Below are 16,746 nucleotides of genomic sequence, written 5' to 3'. Positions count from 1 at the left end.
TACTTCTTGATCCTTTTGTTTGACTGGATTTTTTTGGAGAATTCTGTGTAAATTATAGTGTCTCCTTCCCGCATTTGATCCTTAATCTGGACATTCTTTCCAGAGAAAGTCAATGTCCATATCAAAGGAGGGAAAAATATAATAAGTATTTAGAGAAACTGGGCTGAAACATTTGAAACGTTCCTGGACTGGGTGAAATAAATACCCTGTGAGCAAGTGCACTGCTGCCTTTATGTGGGGCCCAAACCAGCCCTGCCAGAGCTCACCTGCTCTTCTTCAGAGGTCTGCAGGAGGATGAGCTTAAATTCTGCTGAGTATTGAGGGGGTCAGAGCAGTGAGATCATCCCTGAAATGAACCACAACCCTTCGGATCAAGTGGAGAAAAATCCCAGACACCTGCATCTGTTTCCAGGGTGCCAGCAGAACACAGTTTGCAGGTTTTAGAACATACTCCAAGGAATAAGTGAGCCCCTGTGAAGGTCAGCACTTGCAAAGGTTTCATTTGGGAAATGCGTCGAGTTTTCAGAACCTGAGCTTAAAAACAGAGGAATTAAGAAGGTTAAAAAGTCCTCTCTAAAAGGTGATTGGGTGTTGAATGTGAGTTAGATGTTCCCAGCTGGCTGTGACACCCCCGCAGGAGCCATTCAGGGGCTGAACAGTGTAACTGTGATGCAGGGATGTGCCCAGAGGAGCCCTGGGGAGAAGGGAGGGTACTGAGAGCTGCCTTCTGTCCTCAGGTAACAAGGGTGTGACAGCAATGAGCAGAAATCATGGCCAGTTCTGCCCTGCTTGGCTTTTGTCTGGCTTTGAAAGCTGTGCATAGATACTTCCTTTTTTTTTTTGCAGGAATTGTTGATGAAATTCTGCAAGAATTACTGTGCTATGGCTGCTTCTCTGTATTTTTGGGATCTGACAAGTGGCTCAGCTTGAATTTTCCCTCATAATGTTGTTCATATTTTTGCTTTGTTGGTCAAAAGAGGTGTTTTTTCTTTGCTACCAATTTGGCTGCAGCCCTTAGATGACAGGTAGATTTAGAGTTCTTTTCATAGAGAAGAAATGGAAGTTTAATCTGAATCCTCCAGGATGTGGAAGAGGTAAGAAACAGAGCTCCTTACACAGGAACCAAAGGCAATCCCCAGGCATTTGCATTTTAGAGAAAATCCTTGTGGATACTTTTCACAGCACACAAACTACAACGAGTACAGTTTAAGAAGCCATTTAGTGATAGCAAGGGATATCTGGAAATGAAACCAGTGGGGTTTTATTTTGTATTTCTGTGACCTGCTCCTCACTGCACTCGTTCCCTTTGCCTTCCAGGCTTTCATGCTGCTCTGTGACCTGCTGATGATCTTCAGTCACCAGCTGATGACAGGGGGTCGGGAAGGGCTGCAACCCTTGGTGTTCAACCCAGACTCAGGCCTGCAGTCAGAACTGCTCAGTTTTGTCATGGACCATGTCTTCATTGACCAAGATGATGAAAACCAGAGCATGGGTATTCGAAGCTTTCATATTCTCTACTTAGTTTTTTTTATAACAGACACAGAAGAAAGGAGAAAATGGAGTTTTCTGATCAGTTTGCTCCAATGTGTTCAGAAGTATCCCTTCTTTATTTTTGGGAGGTCTGAATGTGAGATGTGTGACAGGGCTTCAAGGGAAAGGAGTACAATGGAACAGCACACAGAAGAGAAATCCTTCAGAGTTACCAGAGTGACAGGATCCTGAGGGCAAACCTTGGCAGCAAAGCTCTAAACAATGAAGACCTGAAGAAACCCATGCCACTAAATAAACAGCCCTTGTGCTCCTCCCTCAGAACAGTCAAATCAAGCTGAGGACATCACTGGTGTGGTTGGAGACTGGGAAGGTGCCTGGGACAGTCTGGACACCTGGCACTGGTTGCTCTGAGCCAGGAACCAGCAGGAGAGGAGGGGCTTTGAGGGGCCCCATCTCTGCTCCTCCCAAGGATGGCTCAGATTAGAGAGGGCAGGTTGAGGGGCCCCATCTCTGCTCCTCACGGGGATGGCTCAGGGTTTTGCCTCTCAGTCAGGCAGAGGCAGATTTGTCATTTAGGCCTGGTTTTAAATAACCTGGTGCTGCTGGGGTCTGCTATAATGCCTATTTGTTATATATATAGGTTATAATAACCTAAATGCAACTACAGAGGTGTCCAGTGTCTGAATCCTAAGTAGTTTTGGACAAGAGATGGATTCCCAGTCAAACTATGGGAAGAGCTGGTGAGTGAGTGCTGTAGTGCTCTTTTGGGCACATCTGAATTTCTGCTGTACTCAATTACTTGTATGTCAGCAGCACACACAGGGACAGCCATGTATGGAATTAAGGTCTCAGAGAATGCATTCTTGCTCCAAAGGGAGTTATGTAAGTTGTGGAATATACTTTTATTATACAATATAATACTTAACATTTTATGTGTGTAGTTTAATTTTCATTCACTGAGTGAAGTCTTGCATGGGGACTGAATACTTCTGGCACTGCCATTCAATGTTAATGCTTCTTCCAACTGGGTTTTACTTCCTGTTGTTTAGAGCCATTGATTTCACATCTGAAAATCCAAGGCAGGCAGTAGAAGCATTGCTGCTTCTAATTTTCCTTTTGTTAAATATTTATAGCTTAGTAAGGTAATGAAGCAGCTCCAAAAGGCCTGTGTTTGAGAAGTTAAGCAAAAGCATTCAGCAAGAAAATAAGTGACTCAGTCCCATGTGGGTCATGTCCAGGACTACCCAGGACTATGGATAGTCCTTGGTCAGTGGTGTGTCATGTTCCTGAACTTCCCTGGGAGTTCTGAAGTAGACAGGACTCAAGAAGGATCACTTTTAGTTTTAGCTTCCCCAACAATCCTTCTCGTTCATGGTCAAGAAGTGATTTTTTTCTGAAAGCTCCTTTTCCATAACGTTGCTTTGAAACATAAGTTACTTACAAACATTTTGTTGTTGATGGTGCTTTCAGAGGGAGATGAAGAAGATGAAGCCAACAAAATAGAAGCTTTACATAAGAGAAGAAACCTTCTGGCTGCCTTCAGCAAGCTGATCATCTACGACATCGTGGACATGCACGCGGCCGCCGATATCTTCAAACACTATATGAAGGTACAGTCCTGGGCATCCTCCCCTTAGTGCCAGGGCTCCTCTTTCCATCCCTCCCAGGGCAGTAGGTAAAGGTCAGACACTTCCAAAAGCTTTTTCAGCCTTATTTGATTGTTTTGTAAGAATTTTTCCTTTCTTACACCTGCAGCAAAGCACTTCCTCTGCTGTGTAGCAGCTGTGCTTTAGTTAGCTCAGCACCAAAAGCTGGTCCTGGGAGGTGCTGAGTGTTTCCAGAGAGGCTCCTGCTCCTCAAATTCATCCCTAGAATCCACAACAAGTTCTCTGTTCAATGTCATGTTTCCCTGGCAGTCTCCCAGCTTGGTGCTTGCCATAAGGAGACAGGTTTTTTTGTGAGAGAAAGTTGTTTTAAACAGGACAGCAGTAAAAAAACCAGCTCTGTATAGTACTGCTGCAAGTGGGGATGTCTTAGAATACAAACTGGAAGGGTCTCTACCGAAGAAGGCAGGAGCAGCATTTCAGAGGGAATGAAAATAAGTGTCTGCAAATGCAGAAATATTAATGAGGCTGAAAGAATACTTTGGGAAAAAATCTGTTCTCAGCCTGGAAGTTTTAGTGACAATGCAGGCTTTTCTCCCCAAATGGTCAGATCCAGAGGCTGTGCTTTCCAGCAACCACACAAAGAAAATGAGCACTTCAAGCTGACTAATTCCTCCCTTTTGTGGCCTCAGTGAGTCCCTCCCTTGGCCACCCTGCTCCTCCCTGCCCATGAGCTGCACATGGGCTGGCTCTACTGGGCTGGGGCAGTGGCTTGTTCTTCCTTGGAACTGGCAGCCATGGGCCTTCATCAGGGACTTAGTTTGGGGCAGGAAATACTCTTTTGTTTGTTTTTCAACATATTTGTTACCAAAGATAATAACAAACACAGAAGTTCCCTACTTTAGCACTGGGTGCAGGTTAAATTTTCATATCTGGATTTTTTTTTGCAACTGCTACCTTTTCAAAGCAAGAATTACAAATAATCTTTCTCTTGGGAAAACTGTAAGAAATTGTATTATAAGAGGTCCAATGTAAAGAGGTTTCTTTCACATTTTTCCTAGTACTACAATGACTATGGAGATATCATTAAGGAAACCCTGAGCAAAACAAGGCAAATTGATAAAATCCAGTGTGCAAAGACACTCATCCTCAGTTTGCAACAGGTAAGAGTGTTGATTTTTGTTAGAAATGCTCACTGCAGACAATCCTGGGCAGGCTTTCCTCTGGTGCCCTTTACAGCAGAGCACAAAGGCTGCACTTCTGGGAGGAGATTCTCTTATTCCCAGGTCAGGCTGTCCCTGTCCTCTGTGTCAGTAATCCCTGTCTCCATAAACCCACTCTGGCAGAGCTTTGATCACATAGAAATGGCAGGAAGGGAGAGAAGAGCCTTGAAGGCAGTTTGGTCCCTTTGGTTCATGGAATTTGCTTACTGCTCCCAAGTGAATGAGAATTAGGATGACTATTGCTGAGTTAATGCATCTTCCTTACATTTTGTCTAAATACTGATTGATTTTTCAGATTTCAAGCTAATTAAGTCTTCCAGTATTGTTAGACCTGTTTTTTTCCCCTGAAAAAATTTGCTTTCCATCAACCATAAATTACTGGGTTGATGATGAAATTCATCTGCCAACACTAAACACCACTCAGGCCCTTGAAGTACCAGCTACAACCATTGCACAGGGAAATTACTGCTGTAGGTTAGAGGTTCTCAAATCAGCTGGGCCTCCCAAAATTCTCTCCAGAGTACTGAGGGATTTCCTGCAGCATTCTGGAAGCTGAGGGAGATCTGTGAGAACTTGAGAAAAACAGATGTACTTCCAGAAGAATCGGTGAGTGTCAAAGCAGCTTCTGTGTTTAAAACTTGGAGAGGAGGAAGCCAAGTGCCAGAGATCCATCAGCCAAACATCAGCTCAGGAAAAAATAATGAGACAGGCTCTTTGCAAGGGCCCGAGTGAGAGGCACCAGCCAGGAGGAATTTGTCAAGCAGGAATCCTGTCAAATTAAGCTGTCATTAATTACATGGTAGCAGAGCTTGTGGAGATCAGAGGAATAGTAGATGTAATGCAGCCTGATTTAATATTGTCCCTGACACTGTCTCCTGTGATGTTCTCACCAGCAGCTCAGGGAAATGTGGTGAAAATGGCAGTGCCAGGAGGAGGCAGAACTGGCTGGAAAACCACTGAGAGTTCATTCTTGTCCTGGGGGTCGGAGCAGCAGTGCTGGGCAGGCAGGAGGTGGAACATTCCGAGGACAGGCTGGTCTGATGGGTGATGGGGGTTTGGAGAACAGCAGGAGGGTGCAGGACTTGCCTGATGAGCTGATGGGACCAGGAGAGATGCTGTTCAGGGAAGGGGGGTGCAGGACTCTCTCTGAGGTATTGTCCACACAAATACAAGGTGGGGACACTTGGCAAACAGCAGTTGGACAGAGGAAATCCTGGGAACTGATGTGGACTCTGTTATGTCTCAGTGAAAAAGTCCCTGCACTGGCCACTCCCAGGTGGAAGAGGTGAAGAACACAGGTCTTTCCCAATGAAAGTGTTTGTGAGCTCACAGGTTTCACCCACTGCTCCCTCCTGCAGCTGTTCAATGAGCTGGTCCAGGAGCAGGGGCCCAACCTGGACAGGACCTCTGCCCACGTGAGCGGCATCAAGGAGCTGGCGCGGCGCTTCGCCCTCACCTTCGGCCTGGATCAGATCAAGACAAGGGAGGCGGTGGCCACACTGCACAAGTGAGTGGTGGTAAATAAACCAGATTTTTATATTACCTGAGGTTAAAGCTTTTGTTCAGCGTGCCCTTTGTAAAGGTATGTGATCGCAACAGGCCCTGCAATAATGGCGTGTGTGTTTTCTGGTTTGTGTAGGAAAATGATGGGGGGTGTGCATGGATGTGTGTGAAAAGGAAGGAAAACCAGCTGCTACCTAATTATTGGTTGGAATTGATTGGATTGGCCATGTTTGTTTAGTTCAGGTAAAGCCACTGGTGTTCTGCACACTCGTGTGGGTTGTGTCTAACAACTGGGGATGGCTCTTGGTCCCACACCACTGGGGATCCCAGAGGCACTGCAAAAAGAATTCCAAAAATATTTTGGAAATCTTTTAAAGGAGATTGAAGCTTTTTATGTAACTGCTGCATAGGAGAGTATAGAAAGGTGCTGCTAAATTCAAATTACAACTGGGCAGCTTTTTATTTTGTTACAAATGTCTTCATCGAGTGCTTAGTTTGGGGCAGGAAATACTCTTTGTATGAATGTTAATGTCTGAACATGTTAATGTTTCTTTACTGTAGGGATGGCATAGAGTTTGCCTTCAAATACCAGAACCAGAAAGGACAGGACTATCCCCCTCCAAACCTCGCTTTCCTCGAAGTGCTCAGTGAATTCTCCTCCAAACTCCTGCGACAGGACAAAAAGACTGTGTAAGTAGTCTCTGTGTTCCTCTCTGGCTTCTCTGGGCTCTGCCATCCCTGGGGGTGTGTTCCAACAACCTACCAGGGGCTGTAGAAAGTCCCAGGAAGACATTTCACATACACACTTACTCATCACTTTGTACTTCAAGGCAATAAAAATAAATGGGAAAAGGAAAATCAGGTCCACTGATGAGGTGAGTTTGAGACCTCCCAAAACAATGTTCTTTAAAATTTCCCATGGGGCACTGAAAATAAAAAAGTATTTTTTTTCAGGCTAGAAGAAAAAAATTAGATGTTACTAGTGCAGGGAAATTACAGTCTGTAACCATCCATTTCTGCTGGATATATACAGAAAGTCTAAACAGGTATTTGTTGTTTATTTTAATATATTGGAAGAGGTGTCCAGTCAAACATCAGCCAAGCACTGTGTGCCCAGTGTAGAACTGAATTAATTGAATAACTTCATGACAATTTAAAAACTGCAATTGCCAGATCTGCTGATTTATGGTCATAGGTGTCTTTCCAGTCAGTTTTGTGACCACGAGTGTAAGTCATAAATATCAACTATAAATACCTCAGCTGACTCTTTCTGTCAAGCCTTGCTGTAGTTTCTCTGGGAAGATATTTGTTTTAAAGGACTTTGCTGTTAGGGTTAAGAATTATGAGTGTTATGGTTTGATATGTTATCTGTGTGATAAGAAATACATCCTGGGTAACTTTGTATAATTTTTATTGTACACACATTTGAACCCATTGAACTTTTCCTTTGTGTCAATAATTTGTCAGTTCAGCAAACACTGGGATGATCCAGCTGGTAAACTTGGCACTCTGTGGAGCTGCTCTTCACTGGTACATCTTGGAATCTTGTCAGCCTCTGTCCTGTTCTTCAGGACAGGACTTAAGGATAACAGGATTTTATGGCTGTAGATTCTCCTCCCTGTTGGTCTAAGTGCCATTGGGCTTTCTCCTGTTTAATTAGTGTCCTTTCTGTGCACTCCTCCCTCCCCCCAGGTTTCTGCAGTGTCTGACCTGTGCACTTCCATCATTCTGTACCTGACAGTCTAATTTAACCTGATCCTGTGCATGAAATTTGGTTCTTTAGAACACTTTGTTCCTCCACGTTCACTGTTGCCATTTAAATTGCTTCTCCAAGGTTCTCCTGCTCACTGGTGCCCACACACACAGCCACTGGCTGCTCCTGCAGGACTGGGGTGGAGCCCATTTCTCCTGGTTTTGTCTGCCTTTGCTGTAGTCATCTGTTTCTGAGCTGTTGACCTCAGCTGAGTCAAATGATCAGGGAAAAGAAATAGGTCCCCTAGAGCATGATTGACCTGCTCTGTGCTACATTGCTGCTTTAGGGTGAGCTCAGAGGTGCCCTGGGTGCCCCTGGCTGGGGTGACCATGAGCACAGTCAGTATAGCTGCCTGTATGGACAGATTTCCTTGGAGGTGCCTCCCTCCTGCCCTGACGGGCCTGTCCAGGGTGCTCCTCTGACAGGAGACTCAGCTGGACTGGAATGTTGATCTGCCCTTCCCTGCAGCTCCTCCATGCACAGGGACCTCTCCCCCTCCCCAGGGGCTGCCTGGGAAGGTCTGTGACCCCCGTGTGGGGGATCCCTCTCCTCCTCCCTGCCCAGGGACCCTCCCCAGCTCTCCCTTGGGAGCCACACGGGCTCAGGAATGACCCTCACAGTCCCACAAGCATGTGGCTGCCTGTGCCAGCAGTTCTCCAGCTTGGAATGGGACTGAAGAGTTCATTTCCTGCCTCCAAACCCAACTTACCTGCCCAGCACACCTGGAATGGGACTGAAGAGTTCATTTCCTGCCTCCAAACCCAACTTACCTGCCCAGCACACCTGGAATGGGACTGAAGAGTTCATTTCCTGCCTTCAAACCCAAATTACCTGCACGTGTCACCTGCCCTGGGCCAGAACAGCCTTCCTGGCAGTCCAGCACAGTCCTCTTCCACAGGGCTCCTCCTCCCTCCTGCTTTGCTGCTGGGTTTTTATCTGGGGGAAGAAAGAGAAATATTTCCAGTTTGGGAATGAAGCAGCAACATTGGTTTCATTTAGTTTTCCTGTCATGTTTATTTATTTGGCTTCTTGTTTTCTGAGTGACCTCCAGAATTTGGGAGAGCCATTTAGGGATCTGTTCACATCTGTGGATTTCATATAAAACTGTACACTTAAAGTGCCAGACTCATACAGCTGGGGAAAAAATGTATACTAGTGCTTTATGCTAAATGTTTGTATTTATATATTTATATAATAGCCAACTATTTACTGATGTTTTATACTAAAATCCACATGGCAGATACAGAGAGGGAAATCCTGAGGAATTAGTTTAGGACAGAAGAGAGCTGATTGTCCTTGGAGGCATTTATTTCCATTTATTTCTCTCAGAGACTGTTGGCTTAGACCAAACACTGACTGATGGGTGTCAGATGAGGTGGAGCCTCAGTATTGGTGTTCTTACTCCTGGAAATTCTAGAGTTTCTCTCTTTGTTGAAGCTGGTAAGAACTGCCAGTGTGAAGCTCCTCCAAAATGCTGAGCACAAGGTGTCTCAGGTTTGGCATCTGGGCAGTAAAGGACCCCAAGTGGTGTCATTTTCCTCCCTCACAGTTTGGCCCTGACCACGCAGTCGAGTTCTGTAAATAGGAATGGAGGCAGAAAAACTTCTTGCTTTCCAAGACACTTCTTCAGGTAGATTCTCTACAGTCATGAAGCACTCGAGTTGTACTGTTTGGTTCTGTAAAGACAATAAACCAAGAAATTCCTATTAGTGCCAGGTTTGGGGGTCACTCAGTGAACACATGAAAGGGGAAGGAAGAAGTGTTCACAATACTGAATAAAACAATAAACAGAAACCTGCTGTTTCTTGAGCAAAGTCATCCATTCACTGAATCAGAACAGAATCCCATAAAAACTGGGTGTGACTGTTGCCCAGGCATGTCCAGTGTGGCTCCTTGTCCTCTTCTGAACAGGACTGTGGAACAACTCCAAGTTGCCATGAGCTACCAGAGGAAAATCTTGCATTTCCTGTGGAATGTGTGGGGGTGACTCCACTGCTGCCAACGTGGCAGGGTGGTTTTTGGAGGCAGTGGTGACTGAAGGGTGCAGGAAGTGATGCTGCAGTTACCCGAGTAGTTCCCTTACCAATCCTGAATGTTTGCCTCTGCAGCCTGAAACTCGTTAGAGTCACTTCTATGGACCTTTGCATGTTCATTTTAGGGATAACTTCCAATACCATAATTAAATAACCCCTGGACAAAGAAAACAACTTGTGTGCCCCCCAGCCCAGGGGGGGAGTTTGGTTCCTGCCTGCAGTTAACACGTGTGCTCTGGACTTCTCCTGGCAATGGCCCAGATGTTCAGACATTCTATGGAAAAGTAACTGCTTGTGTTTGAAGGGACCCTTTTCCTTGCCCCGGGCTGCCAGAGGATGCCCTGCAGTGGTGGCTGCAGTGCAACCTGTGTGCTGGCACACTGGCAGTGCCCAGGTTATCCAGAGCTCCTTGTCTTGTGTTTGCAGTCACACCTACCTGGAGAAGTTCCTGACGGAGCAGATGATGGAGAGGAGGGAGGACGTGTGGCTGCCCCTGATCTCCTACAGGAACTCCCTGGTGACGGGCGGGGAGGACGACAGGATGTCAGTGAACAGCGGCAGCAGCAGCAGCAAAGCCTCCTCCGTGAGGAACAAGAAGGGCCGACCCCCCCTCCACAAAAAGAGAGTGGAAGGTTTGTCTGGGTGTCTCCACGTGTGTGTGTGTCACTCTGTGCCTGTGTCACAGCTCTGCTCCTCAGGAGCCCTGGGGCTTTGTTAGTTAATGCAGAAATACAGGATATTTTCTCTGTGGAGCAAAACCAAGGCATCTGTTCTGCAAGTTCTGTTGGGCTTGAACGTGTCCTTATGGGAAATACCCTGTTCTTGTTTGTCTGCCCCAGAATTGGCTGGTCAGAACTGCTGAAAGCTGTTCCTGACCTTGGAGAGGTGTGGAGTGACCTGCACTACTCCCTCCTCACTCCTGGACTGCTGGTGTTGTGCCTGTGCTCCCTCTGGGGCCGCTGTGCATTCACAGGGAGCTGCAGAAACCCCAGGCAGAAATTCTCCTGTAGGTCTCTGGTTTTGCAGGACCACTGGAGAACAGTAAAAAGACACCATTTTTGTTAGTATGTGTTGATATGTGTTAATATGTGTTGCTATCCAGTGTCTGTGTTTACTCTTTCTGAGACTTCAGGCATGTCCATCAGGAATTTGGCTGGGACAGCAGATTTCTTACAAGGCTGCATCTGTTCCTGGTCAACCTGTGTGACCTGTGTGCACTTTTGTGAATATTAATTTACTATTCCACTACAGAGTAGGTGTAAGTGGGATCTTTAAACTTCAGGGGGTTTTCAGAGTCAGTGTCTATGACAGTAACTCCTTAGAGAGGAATCTAAAGCCAGTTTGCCTGAATATACAGCAATTTCCCAAAATACTCCTCTGTGTGTGTACAAGTGTGCCCCTCTGCACTTGTCCAGCCAGGTCCCTTCTCCCCTGCAGCCTCTGTTCAGTCCTGCACTGGCTCCTATTCCTCACAGCCAACCTGGAGTGTAGGGAAACACCGGTCCCTTCCCTCAGACACTGCTTTCCTTCCTTCAGGATACCAGGATTTTCACAGAATTCAACTGCTGAGGTTTCTTTCTTTCCTCTTGATACCATTTTCATTCTATTTTATTGTATTTTGCCAGTATCCTTTTTTTTTCCCCGGGAAGTGCAGTGGCACCTTTGCTTCCCTATAAGGCAAATCTCAGCCTTCTGACATAGTTTTTAGGCATTTTTCACCTCTTTTGTGCTCTTTGTGTCCCCTCTCCTCAGTGATCTATAGAAGGGACAATTGATTTCCAACACTTTGCATTTGAGTAGCTCCCTTATTTCTTTCTCTTTAAAGGATCTAAAATAAGGGCAAGGTCACTGCAGACACCATCCTGGCACCAGAGAACCATATCCAGTCCCCTCTGGTTCCTTTCTGCCCTTAATGCAGGACATTCAGGGTTCAACAGGCTGGGCTTGAGGACACTCCCTGTTGCTCCTGAGAGCAAACGTGCTCTGGGACATTTCTTCCCAGTGCCTTGAGGAAATCAATAGGATTTTTTTTTTTAAATCCCTAACATAAAAGAGATTCAAAGGTAAATTCAAGAACAAACAGGCAGCTTTTTAGACAATCCTAAAGGGTAGTAAAAGGCATAAGAAGAATGAACAGATCCATGGAGATCCCCATGTCCTTTCTCACCACACATGTCCTGTCAGGAAATCCGTGATCTTGCCGTCTCTGTTCCCATCTCCCCTGTAACTTGCGTTGCTCCAGCAATTTCCTTTTTTTCTCCATGTGTCTGGCTGCACTTGCCTGCTCTGTCCCACTCTCCTCAAGTCTCCCCCGTTCCCTCCTCTCTGCTTTGCTCCCTTCCCAATCCCAGCACATCTCAGCTGGACCTTCAGTGCCCTTGAAATTCTGATCCCTGTGCCCAGTGCCCCCTCTCTGCCCCACTCAGGTGTTCTGACTGATGTCTCTAAGGGTCTGAGCCGACCACAGTTTGGGGTTTCACCTCATCTTGGTGTTCACCTTTCCCTTGGTTGCTGTACACATATGAGATTACCAGTTTTATGTTGAGATTGTAAACTCAGGGATTGGGAATTACCTTGGTTGGATGTGTGCAGAATGCCCAGCAATGGAGGCAGTGCTGCCAGACAGTTTTGTTTGCAATAACTTCTGTGTTTGTTCAGTGTTCCTATTTTAAATTGCTATTATTGCTGGGAATAGCTGGTAGTACTACTTAGAAGAGCAGAATATAAAATTAGAGCTGAAAAACTTCCCATTCCAAGCATTTCCCCTCAGTGCACACCTGTCTAATGCTGCCCTGCAGTTACCAGGAGTGCAGCAGTGATTTCAATGTTGTCTCCAGATGAGAGCCTGGAAGGCTCCTGGCTGAACAGGAACGAGAACATCCACACTCCAGGGGCACTGCAGGCACCACAGCTCACCTCCACTGTCCTGAGGGAGAACACCAGGCAAATGGGGGAGCAGATCCAGGAGCACGAGTCGGAGCAGGGATCTGAACAGGACTTTTTACACAAGTAAGTGCTGGAATTGCAGGGTTGAATACAGGGAGCCAGGCAAAGGAGTCGCTTATGACTTACACAACAGTCTTAGCCTGTGGCCCCATGGATGCAGTTTTCTTTGCACAACCACCTGAACATGCCTTGGCTATAGCTCAGCAAGACTTCCATTCTCTTCAGGTCCCAGGAAGACTATGTTGCAATGAAATAATAGTAGAAATTGCTCATGCTAATATTATCTCATAGCATAACACCACAGTTGTGGTTAATCCTCTGAATGTTTGTGTCCCTGGGCTGGATTGAAGTGTTTCTCTAGAAGACCTGTAAATGTTCTTTTCTCTCCCCCTACCTGCTGTCATTTGAGGTTCTCTTGCTGAACTCAGGGGTTAATCCTGGCCAGAGGAATGCTCCAGATGTGGCCTGGAAGGGCTGCACTGGCCTTGCTGCTGTTCCCTTGTGCTGGGCACAAATCCCCCCAGAGGGCTGACTCTGCTGGGCTTAGGGGGCACTGATGGTGCAACCTGGCAGGGTGAGGGACTGGCCCTCAAAGTGATGCTGTTCAGGGTCTGTGTGTAAAAACAATCTGGTTTTCATGTTGTGGAACGTTTTAAAACGTGTCCATTATTCATTTGGCTCTGTTCTTGCTCATATTTTGCCTGATCTGAGACAGTGAAGTAGGATTTAATAATAAATTGTAGCAGTGCTCCCACTCCAGGTGCCTGTTCCCAATGAAGGACCAATGTCAGAGTTTCCCATACCTGGTTTTATTGCAACGATTAATGGATTTCTTTGTGCGTGAACAGTGAGAGGAGCCAAGTTGTGGAAGGGAATCCGGAAGACATGTACAGTGATGAATGTGATTTAATTACCCTGCTCTGAAGCATGGCCATGGCCAGACACAGAACTTGGAGATAGATGCTGTCTATAAACAGCCAGCTCAGAAGTGTCTCTGTCCTGACGCTGTCCCATGTCAGTCCCCAGATGCAGATCTCGTGGCTGGGCCAGCAGAAGCTGGAGGATCTCAATCGGAAGGACAGGACAGGAATGAACTACATGAAAGGCAGGACTGGAGTAAGGCACGCAGTGTAAGTGCTCCCAGTGTCCCCCTGTCAGAGCCTGGATGGGACAGCAGGGCCAAAATGGGACCCTGCCTGTCCCTGACAGCGATTCCTGCTGCCCTGAGCCTGCTCTGGGCCCTGCACAGCATCTCCAGCCAAGGGTTCCCCCTGAGCAGGGATGGAGGAGCACACGTGGGGAACACTGAAGTACCACGTGCTCTGGTGCTGATCCCACCCAGTCCTTCAGGAATCCTTACAGCCTTAGAAACTGGGCTTGGATTCACTGCAGGATTCCCAGGGATTTACCGTGATCCTGGCAAGCAGTGTCACTCCTTCTTGGAAAAGGGCAAGCAGACACAGAGAGATTATTGCCCTGTCCTTGTTGAGGGCAAATTTGATTCCTGTTTGTAGTGCAGTTCCATGGGACTTGCTGCTTCAGCCTCTGCCAGTGCTGGGGTGGGTTTTACAGACAGTTTTCCTCCCACTGATATTGGAGAGTGTGGCTTTACTCAGAATGAGGGTTTGGGGGAAGGCATTAAAGGATAGACTTTTAATGACAAAGATGATGGCTGGGCAGTTTAAATGCCTGGAAGTGACTTTGTCTTTGTTTGCTCAGACGAGGTCTAATGGAGGACGACGCTGAGCCCATCTTTGAAGATGTCATGATGTCCTCACGAGGTCAGCTAGAGGACATGAACGAGGAGTTCGAGGACACGATGGTCATCGATCTGGTCAGTAAATCTCACTAATGGCAAGTTCAAAAAGGTTGAAAGATAATTCAGAAGGAATTTTAGACGTGTCAACAAAAATTTCCAAAGTTTTGAGCCTGATTTCCAGCTGCCTGAGTGTTAAAGAGCTGCAGTGCTCCAAATGCTCCCTAGAGTTCCTTACGCTGGAATTGCTCCCAAACAGGTCCTGTCATCACTGGCAGCCCCAGGTCCTTTCAGGTGCTGCAGTGGCTCCAGGCAGGAGTTCCTTTGCAGCACTTGGAACCTTCCTGGCCTCCCCCTCTGGAATGAGGGCTTCCTTGGGAAAAGGGAGAAGGGAGCAGTTTGCATTTCACACACCACTGTTTTGAAGCTTTCCTGTTTCTCCTTTCGTATCTGCTCAGTAAGGCAGAGGTTACTGTAGGTAGGACTGGAGAGAGAATTTAGGTACTGATTCAGTTGCAGCTGCTGAACACTGAGGTTACTGCCAGCATTCATGGGATGGCCAAGGAACAGCCAAGGCAAGGAAGGGAAGGAACTGATCAAGCCAGTGCAGCTCACATTTACTCTTGTGCTCCTGGGGAAGGACACCACTAAGGGTGTGTTCCTCAGAAATATTACAGGATCTTATCTTCAGTACCTTTTTTGTTCTAAATCCCTTTTTGACCATGTCAGGGCTCAAGTTTCACCATAAACTGAAAAGCATCGAGACAGTTAAGAGAATTTCAGTGCAGCCCAACACAGGAACATCCCTCAGTCAGCAAAAGCCTTAGGCAAGTCCTTAACCATGAGCACAGACTTAGGCTGCAAACAGCCTCTGGGGCACGCAGTCCTGGGCCAGGGCCCCCCTCGGTGTGGGAGCTCCCTGGCAGGGGAGGGTGCCCTGGCAGGAGAGGGTGCCCTGGCAGGGGAAGGTGCCCTGGAAGGGGAGGGTGCCCTGGCAGGGGAGGGTGCCCTGGCAGGGGAGGGTGCCCTGGCAGCTGTCCCCTCCTTTTGCAGCCGCCGTCGCGGAACCGGCGGGAGCGCGCGGAGCTGCGGCCGGACTTCTTCGACTCTGCTGCCATCATCGAGGACGACTCAGTAAGGCCTGTGTGTGCTGTGCCCCCCCAGCCCTGCCCCCGGCCCCGCCCCAGGTAACCCTGTCTTTTCCTCCCTCTGCAGGGATTTGGCATGCCCATGTTCTGAAGTCTGGGAAGACGTTTTACAAACTTGGAACTCTATTGTTTAGAGCTAGAGGCCTATATACTGTGATAGCTTGTATGGAAACCACACTTTTGATGTGATACGGTTTGATTTTTAACCAAATGATTGAGGTCAACCCCTTTTTGTGGTGATGGAGAGAAGAGGAGCTCCTCAGTGACACCCGGGAATGTTGGCCACTCCAGTCACCTCAGAAGGGCTGACCTAGAGAATCATTTGTATCCCTGTTCTTGACTGTCCTAATACAGATTTTTTTTTTTTTCTGGATGAGGAGGAAGTTTTAAATTGTTAAGACAGCTGTCGGAATAAACACTGTTCTACATATGTTTTCTGAAAACAACATTGAGTGAAAACAGAACTTTTTAACTTTATTTTTCTGCTGTACAATTTAAAACAGTTTTAACATTTGCCTTTTTATGTTTTCAGAGCTAGCCATTTTTATTAAACCTATGCCTATCAGCCACTGACTAGCAAGGATGCTGTAAGCAGGTCGTTCTGGCGACAGAGAAGTGTTTTTGAACACACTGGATCTGATTCACATTATGGTACGCTCCTGTCCTCTCCCAGGCATGGAGAAGAGCACTCTCAGAGAAGAGGGTAGAATCCTAATGACGTGCATCTCTGCCAAAAAATTTCAGATTCTGATATGATAAACCCAGATTTTATACTCTTGAGAAGATTTATTTTTATTTATAATGGGACATAAAGTAAGAGATGTCCATGAAGCCACTTTTCCAACAGATGCTGTGTAACATTCATTTTATATAGCACATGGGGACACAAAACAGTAAATTTTCTATTGGTACTTGCTCTGTGCATTTTTAGCAACTTATACCAGCAAATAAAGTATTCTCAGTAAAACACACAAATGGTTCTCAAGTAATCACTTTGCTGTTTTTACTACCTACTTCAAGCCTGCCAACCCAAGGTACATAAACAGCAACTTTCCTATTAAAAAAAAATAGTCCAAGGGTGGGGGAAAGGATCACTTTAGCATATGAAAAGTAATTTTCCTGTACCATAAAACAAAGTCTACTTTCCATGCCGTAAATACCCTTTTCCGCTATTTTTGTAAATTAATTTTGCCAGTTAGAAGTACTGTATGTGCTGCATAGAAATTTGTGCTTAGATGGTGAAGTTCTTAAGCTTACAATGGACTACAGCTACATTTTCAGTGTTAACT

At 46.4% G+C, this 16,746-nt stretch overlaps 1 protein-coding gene across 1 annotated transcript in view; it reads left to right on the top strand.

Moving 5' to 3' along the window:
* STAG1 (stromal antigen 1) overlaps positions 1–15,903 on the top strand; it is a 159,144-nt gene extending 143,241 nt beyond the window's left edge. The window contains exons 24-34 of the mRNA XM_051782368.1: positions 1,318–1,492; positions 2,962–3,101; positions 4,157–4,258; positions 5,677–5,825; positions 6,383–6,511; positions 10,034–10,239; positions 12,445–12,616; positions 13,573–13,683; positions 14,273–14,387; positions 15,363–15,443; positions 15,525–15,903. Coding sequence (XP_051638328.1) covers positions 1,318–1,492; positions 2,962–3,101; positions 4,157–4,258; positions 5,677–5,825; positions 6,383–6,511; positions 10,034–10,239; positions 12,445–12,616; positions 13,573–13,683; positions 14,273–14,387; positions 15,363–15,443; positions 15,525–15,548 — 1,404 coding nt within the window. The 3' untranslated portion in view covers positions 15,549–15,903. The remainder of the gene's footprint in view (positions 1–1,317; positions 1,493–2,961; positions 3,102–4,156; positions 4,259–5,676; positions 5,826–6,382; positions 6,512–10,033; positions 10,240–12,444; positions 12,617–13,572; positions 13,684–14,272; positions 14,388–15,362; positions 15,444–15,524) is intronic.
* The last annotated feature ends 843 nt before the right edge of the window (positions 15,904–16,746 follow it).

This window comes from Manacus candei, unplaced genomic scaffold (assembly GCF_025592945.1).
Source record: "Manacus candei isolate 608988 ecotype Guabito, Panama unplaced genomic scaffold, ASM2559294v1 h1tg000015l, whole genome shotgun sequence".
Taxonomy (NCBI): Eukaryota; Metazoa; Chordata; class Aves; order Passeriformes; family Pipridae; genus Manacus; species Manacus candei.
Note: the sequence above shows the minus strand (reverse complement) of the source record. Positions and strands in the feature narration are given on the sequence as shown.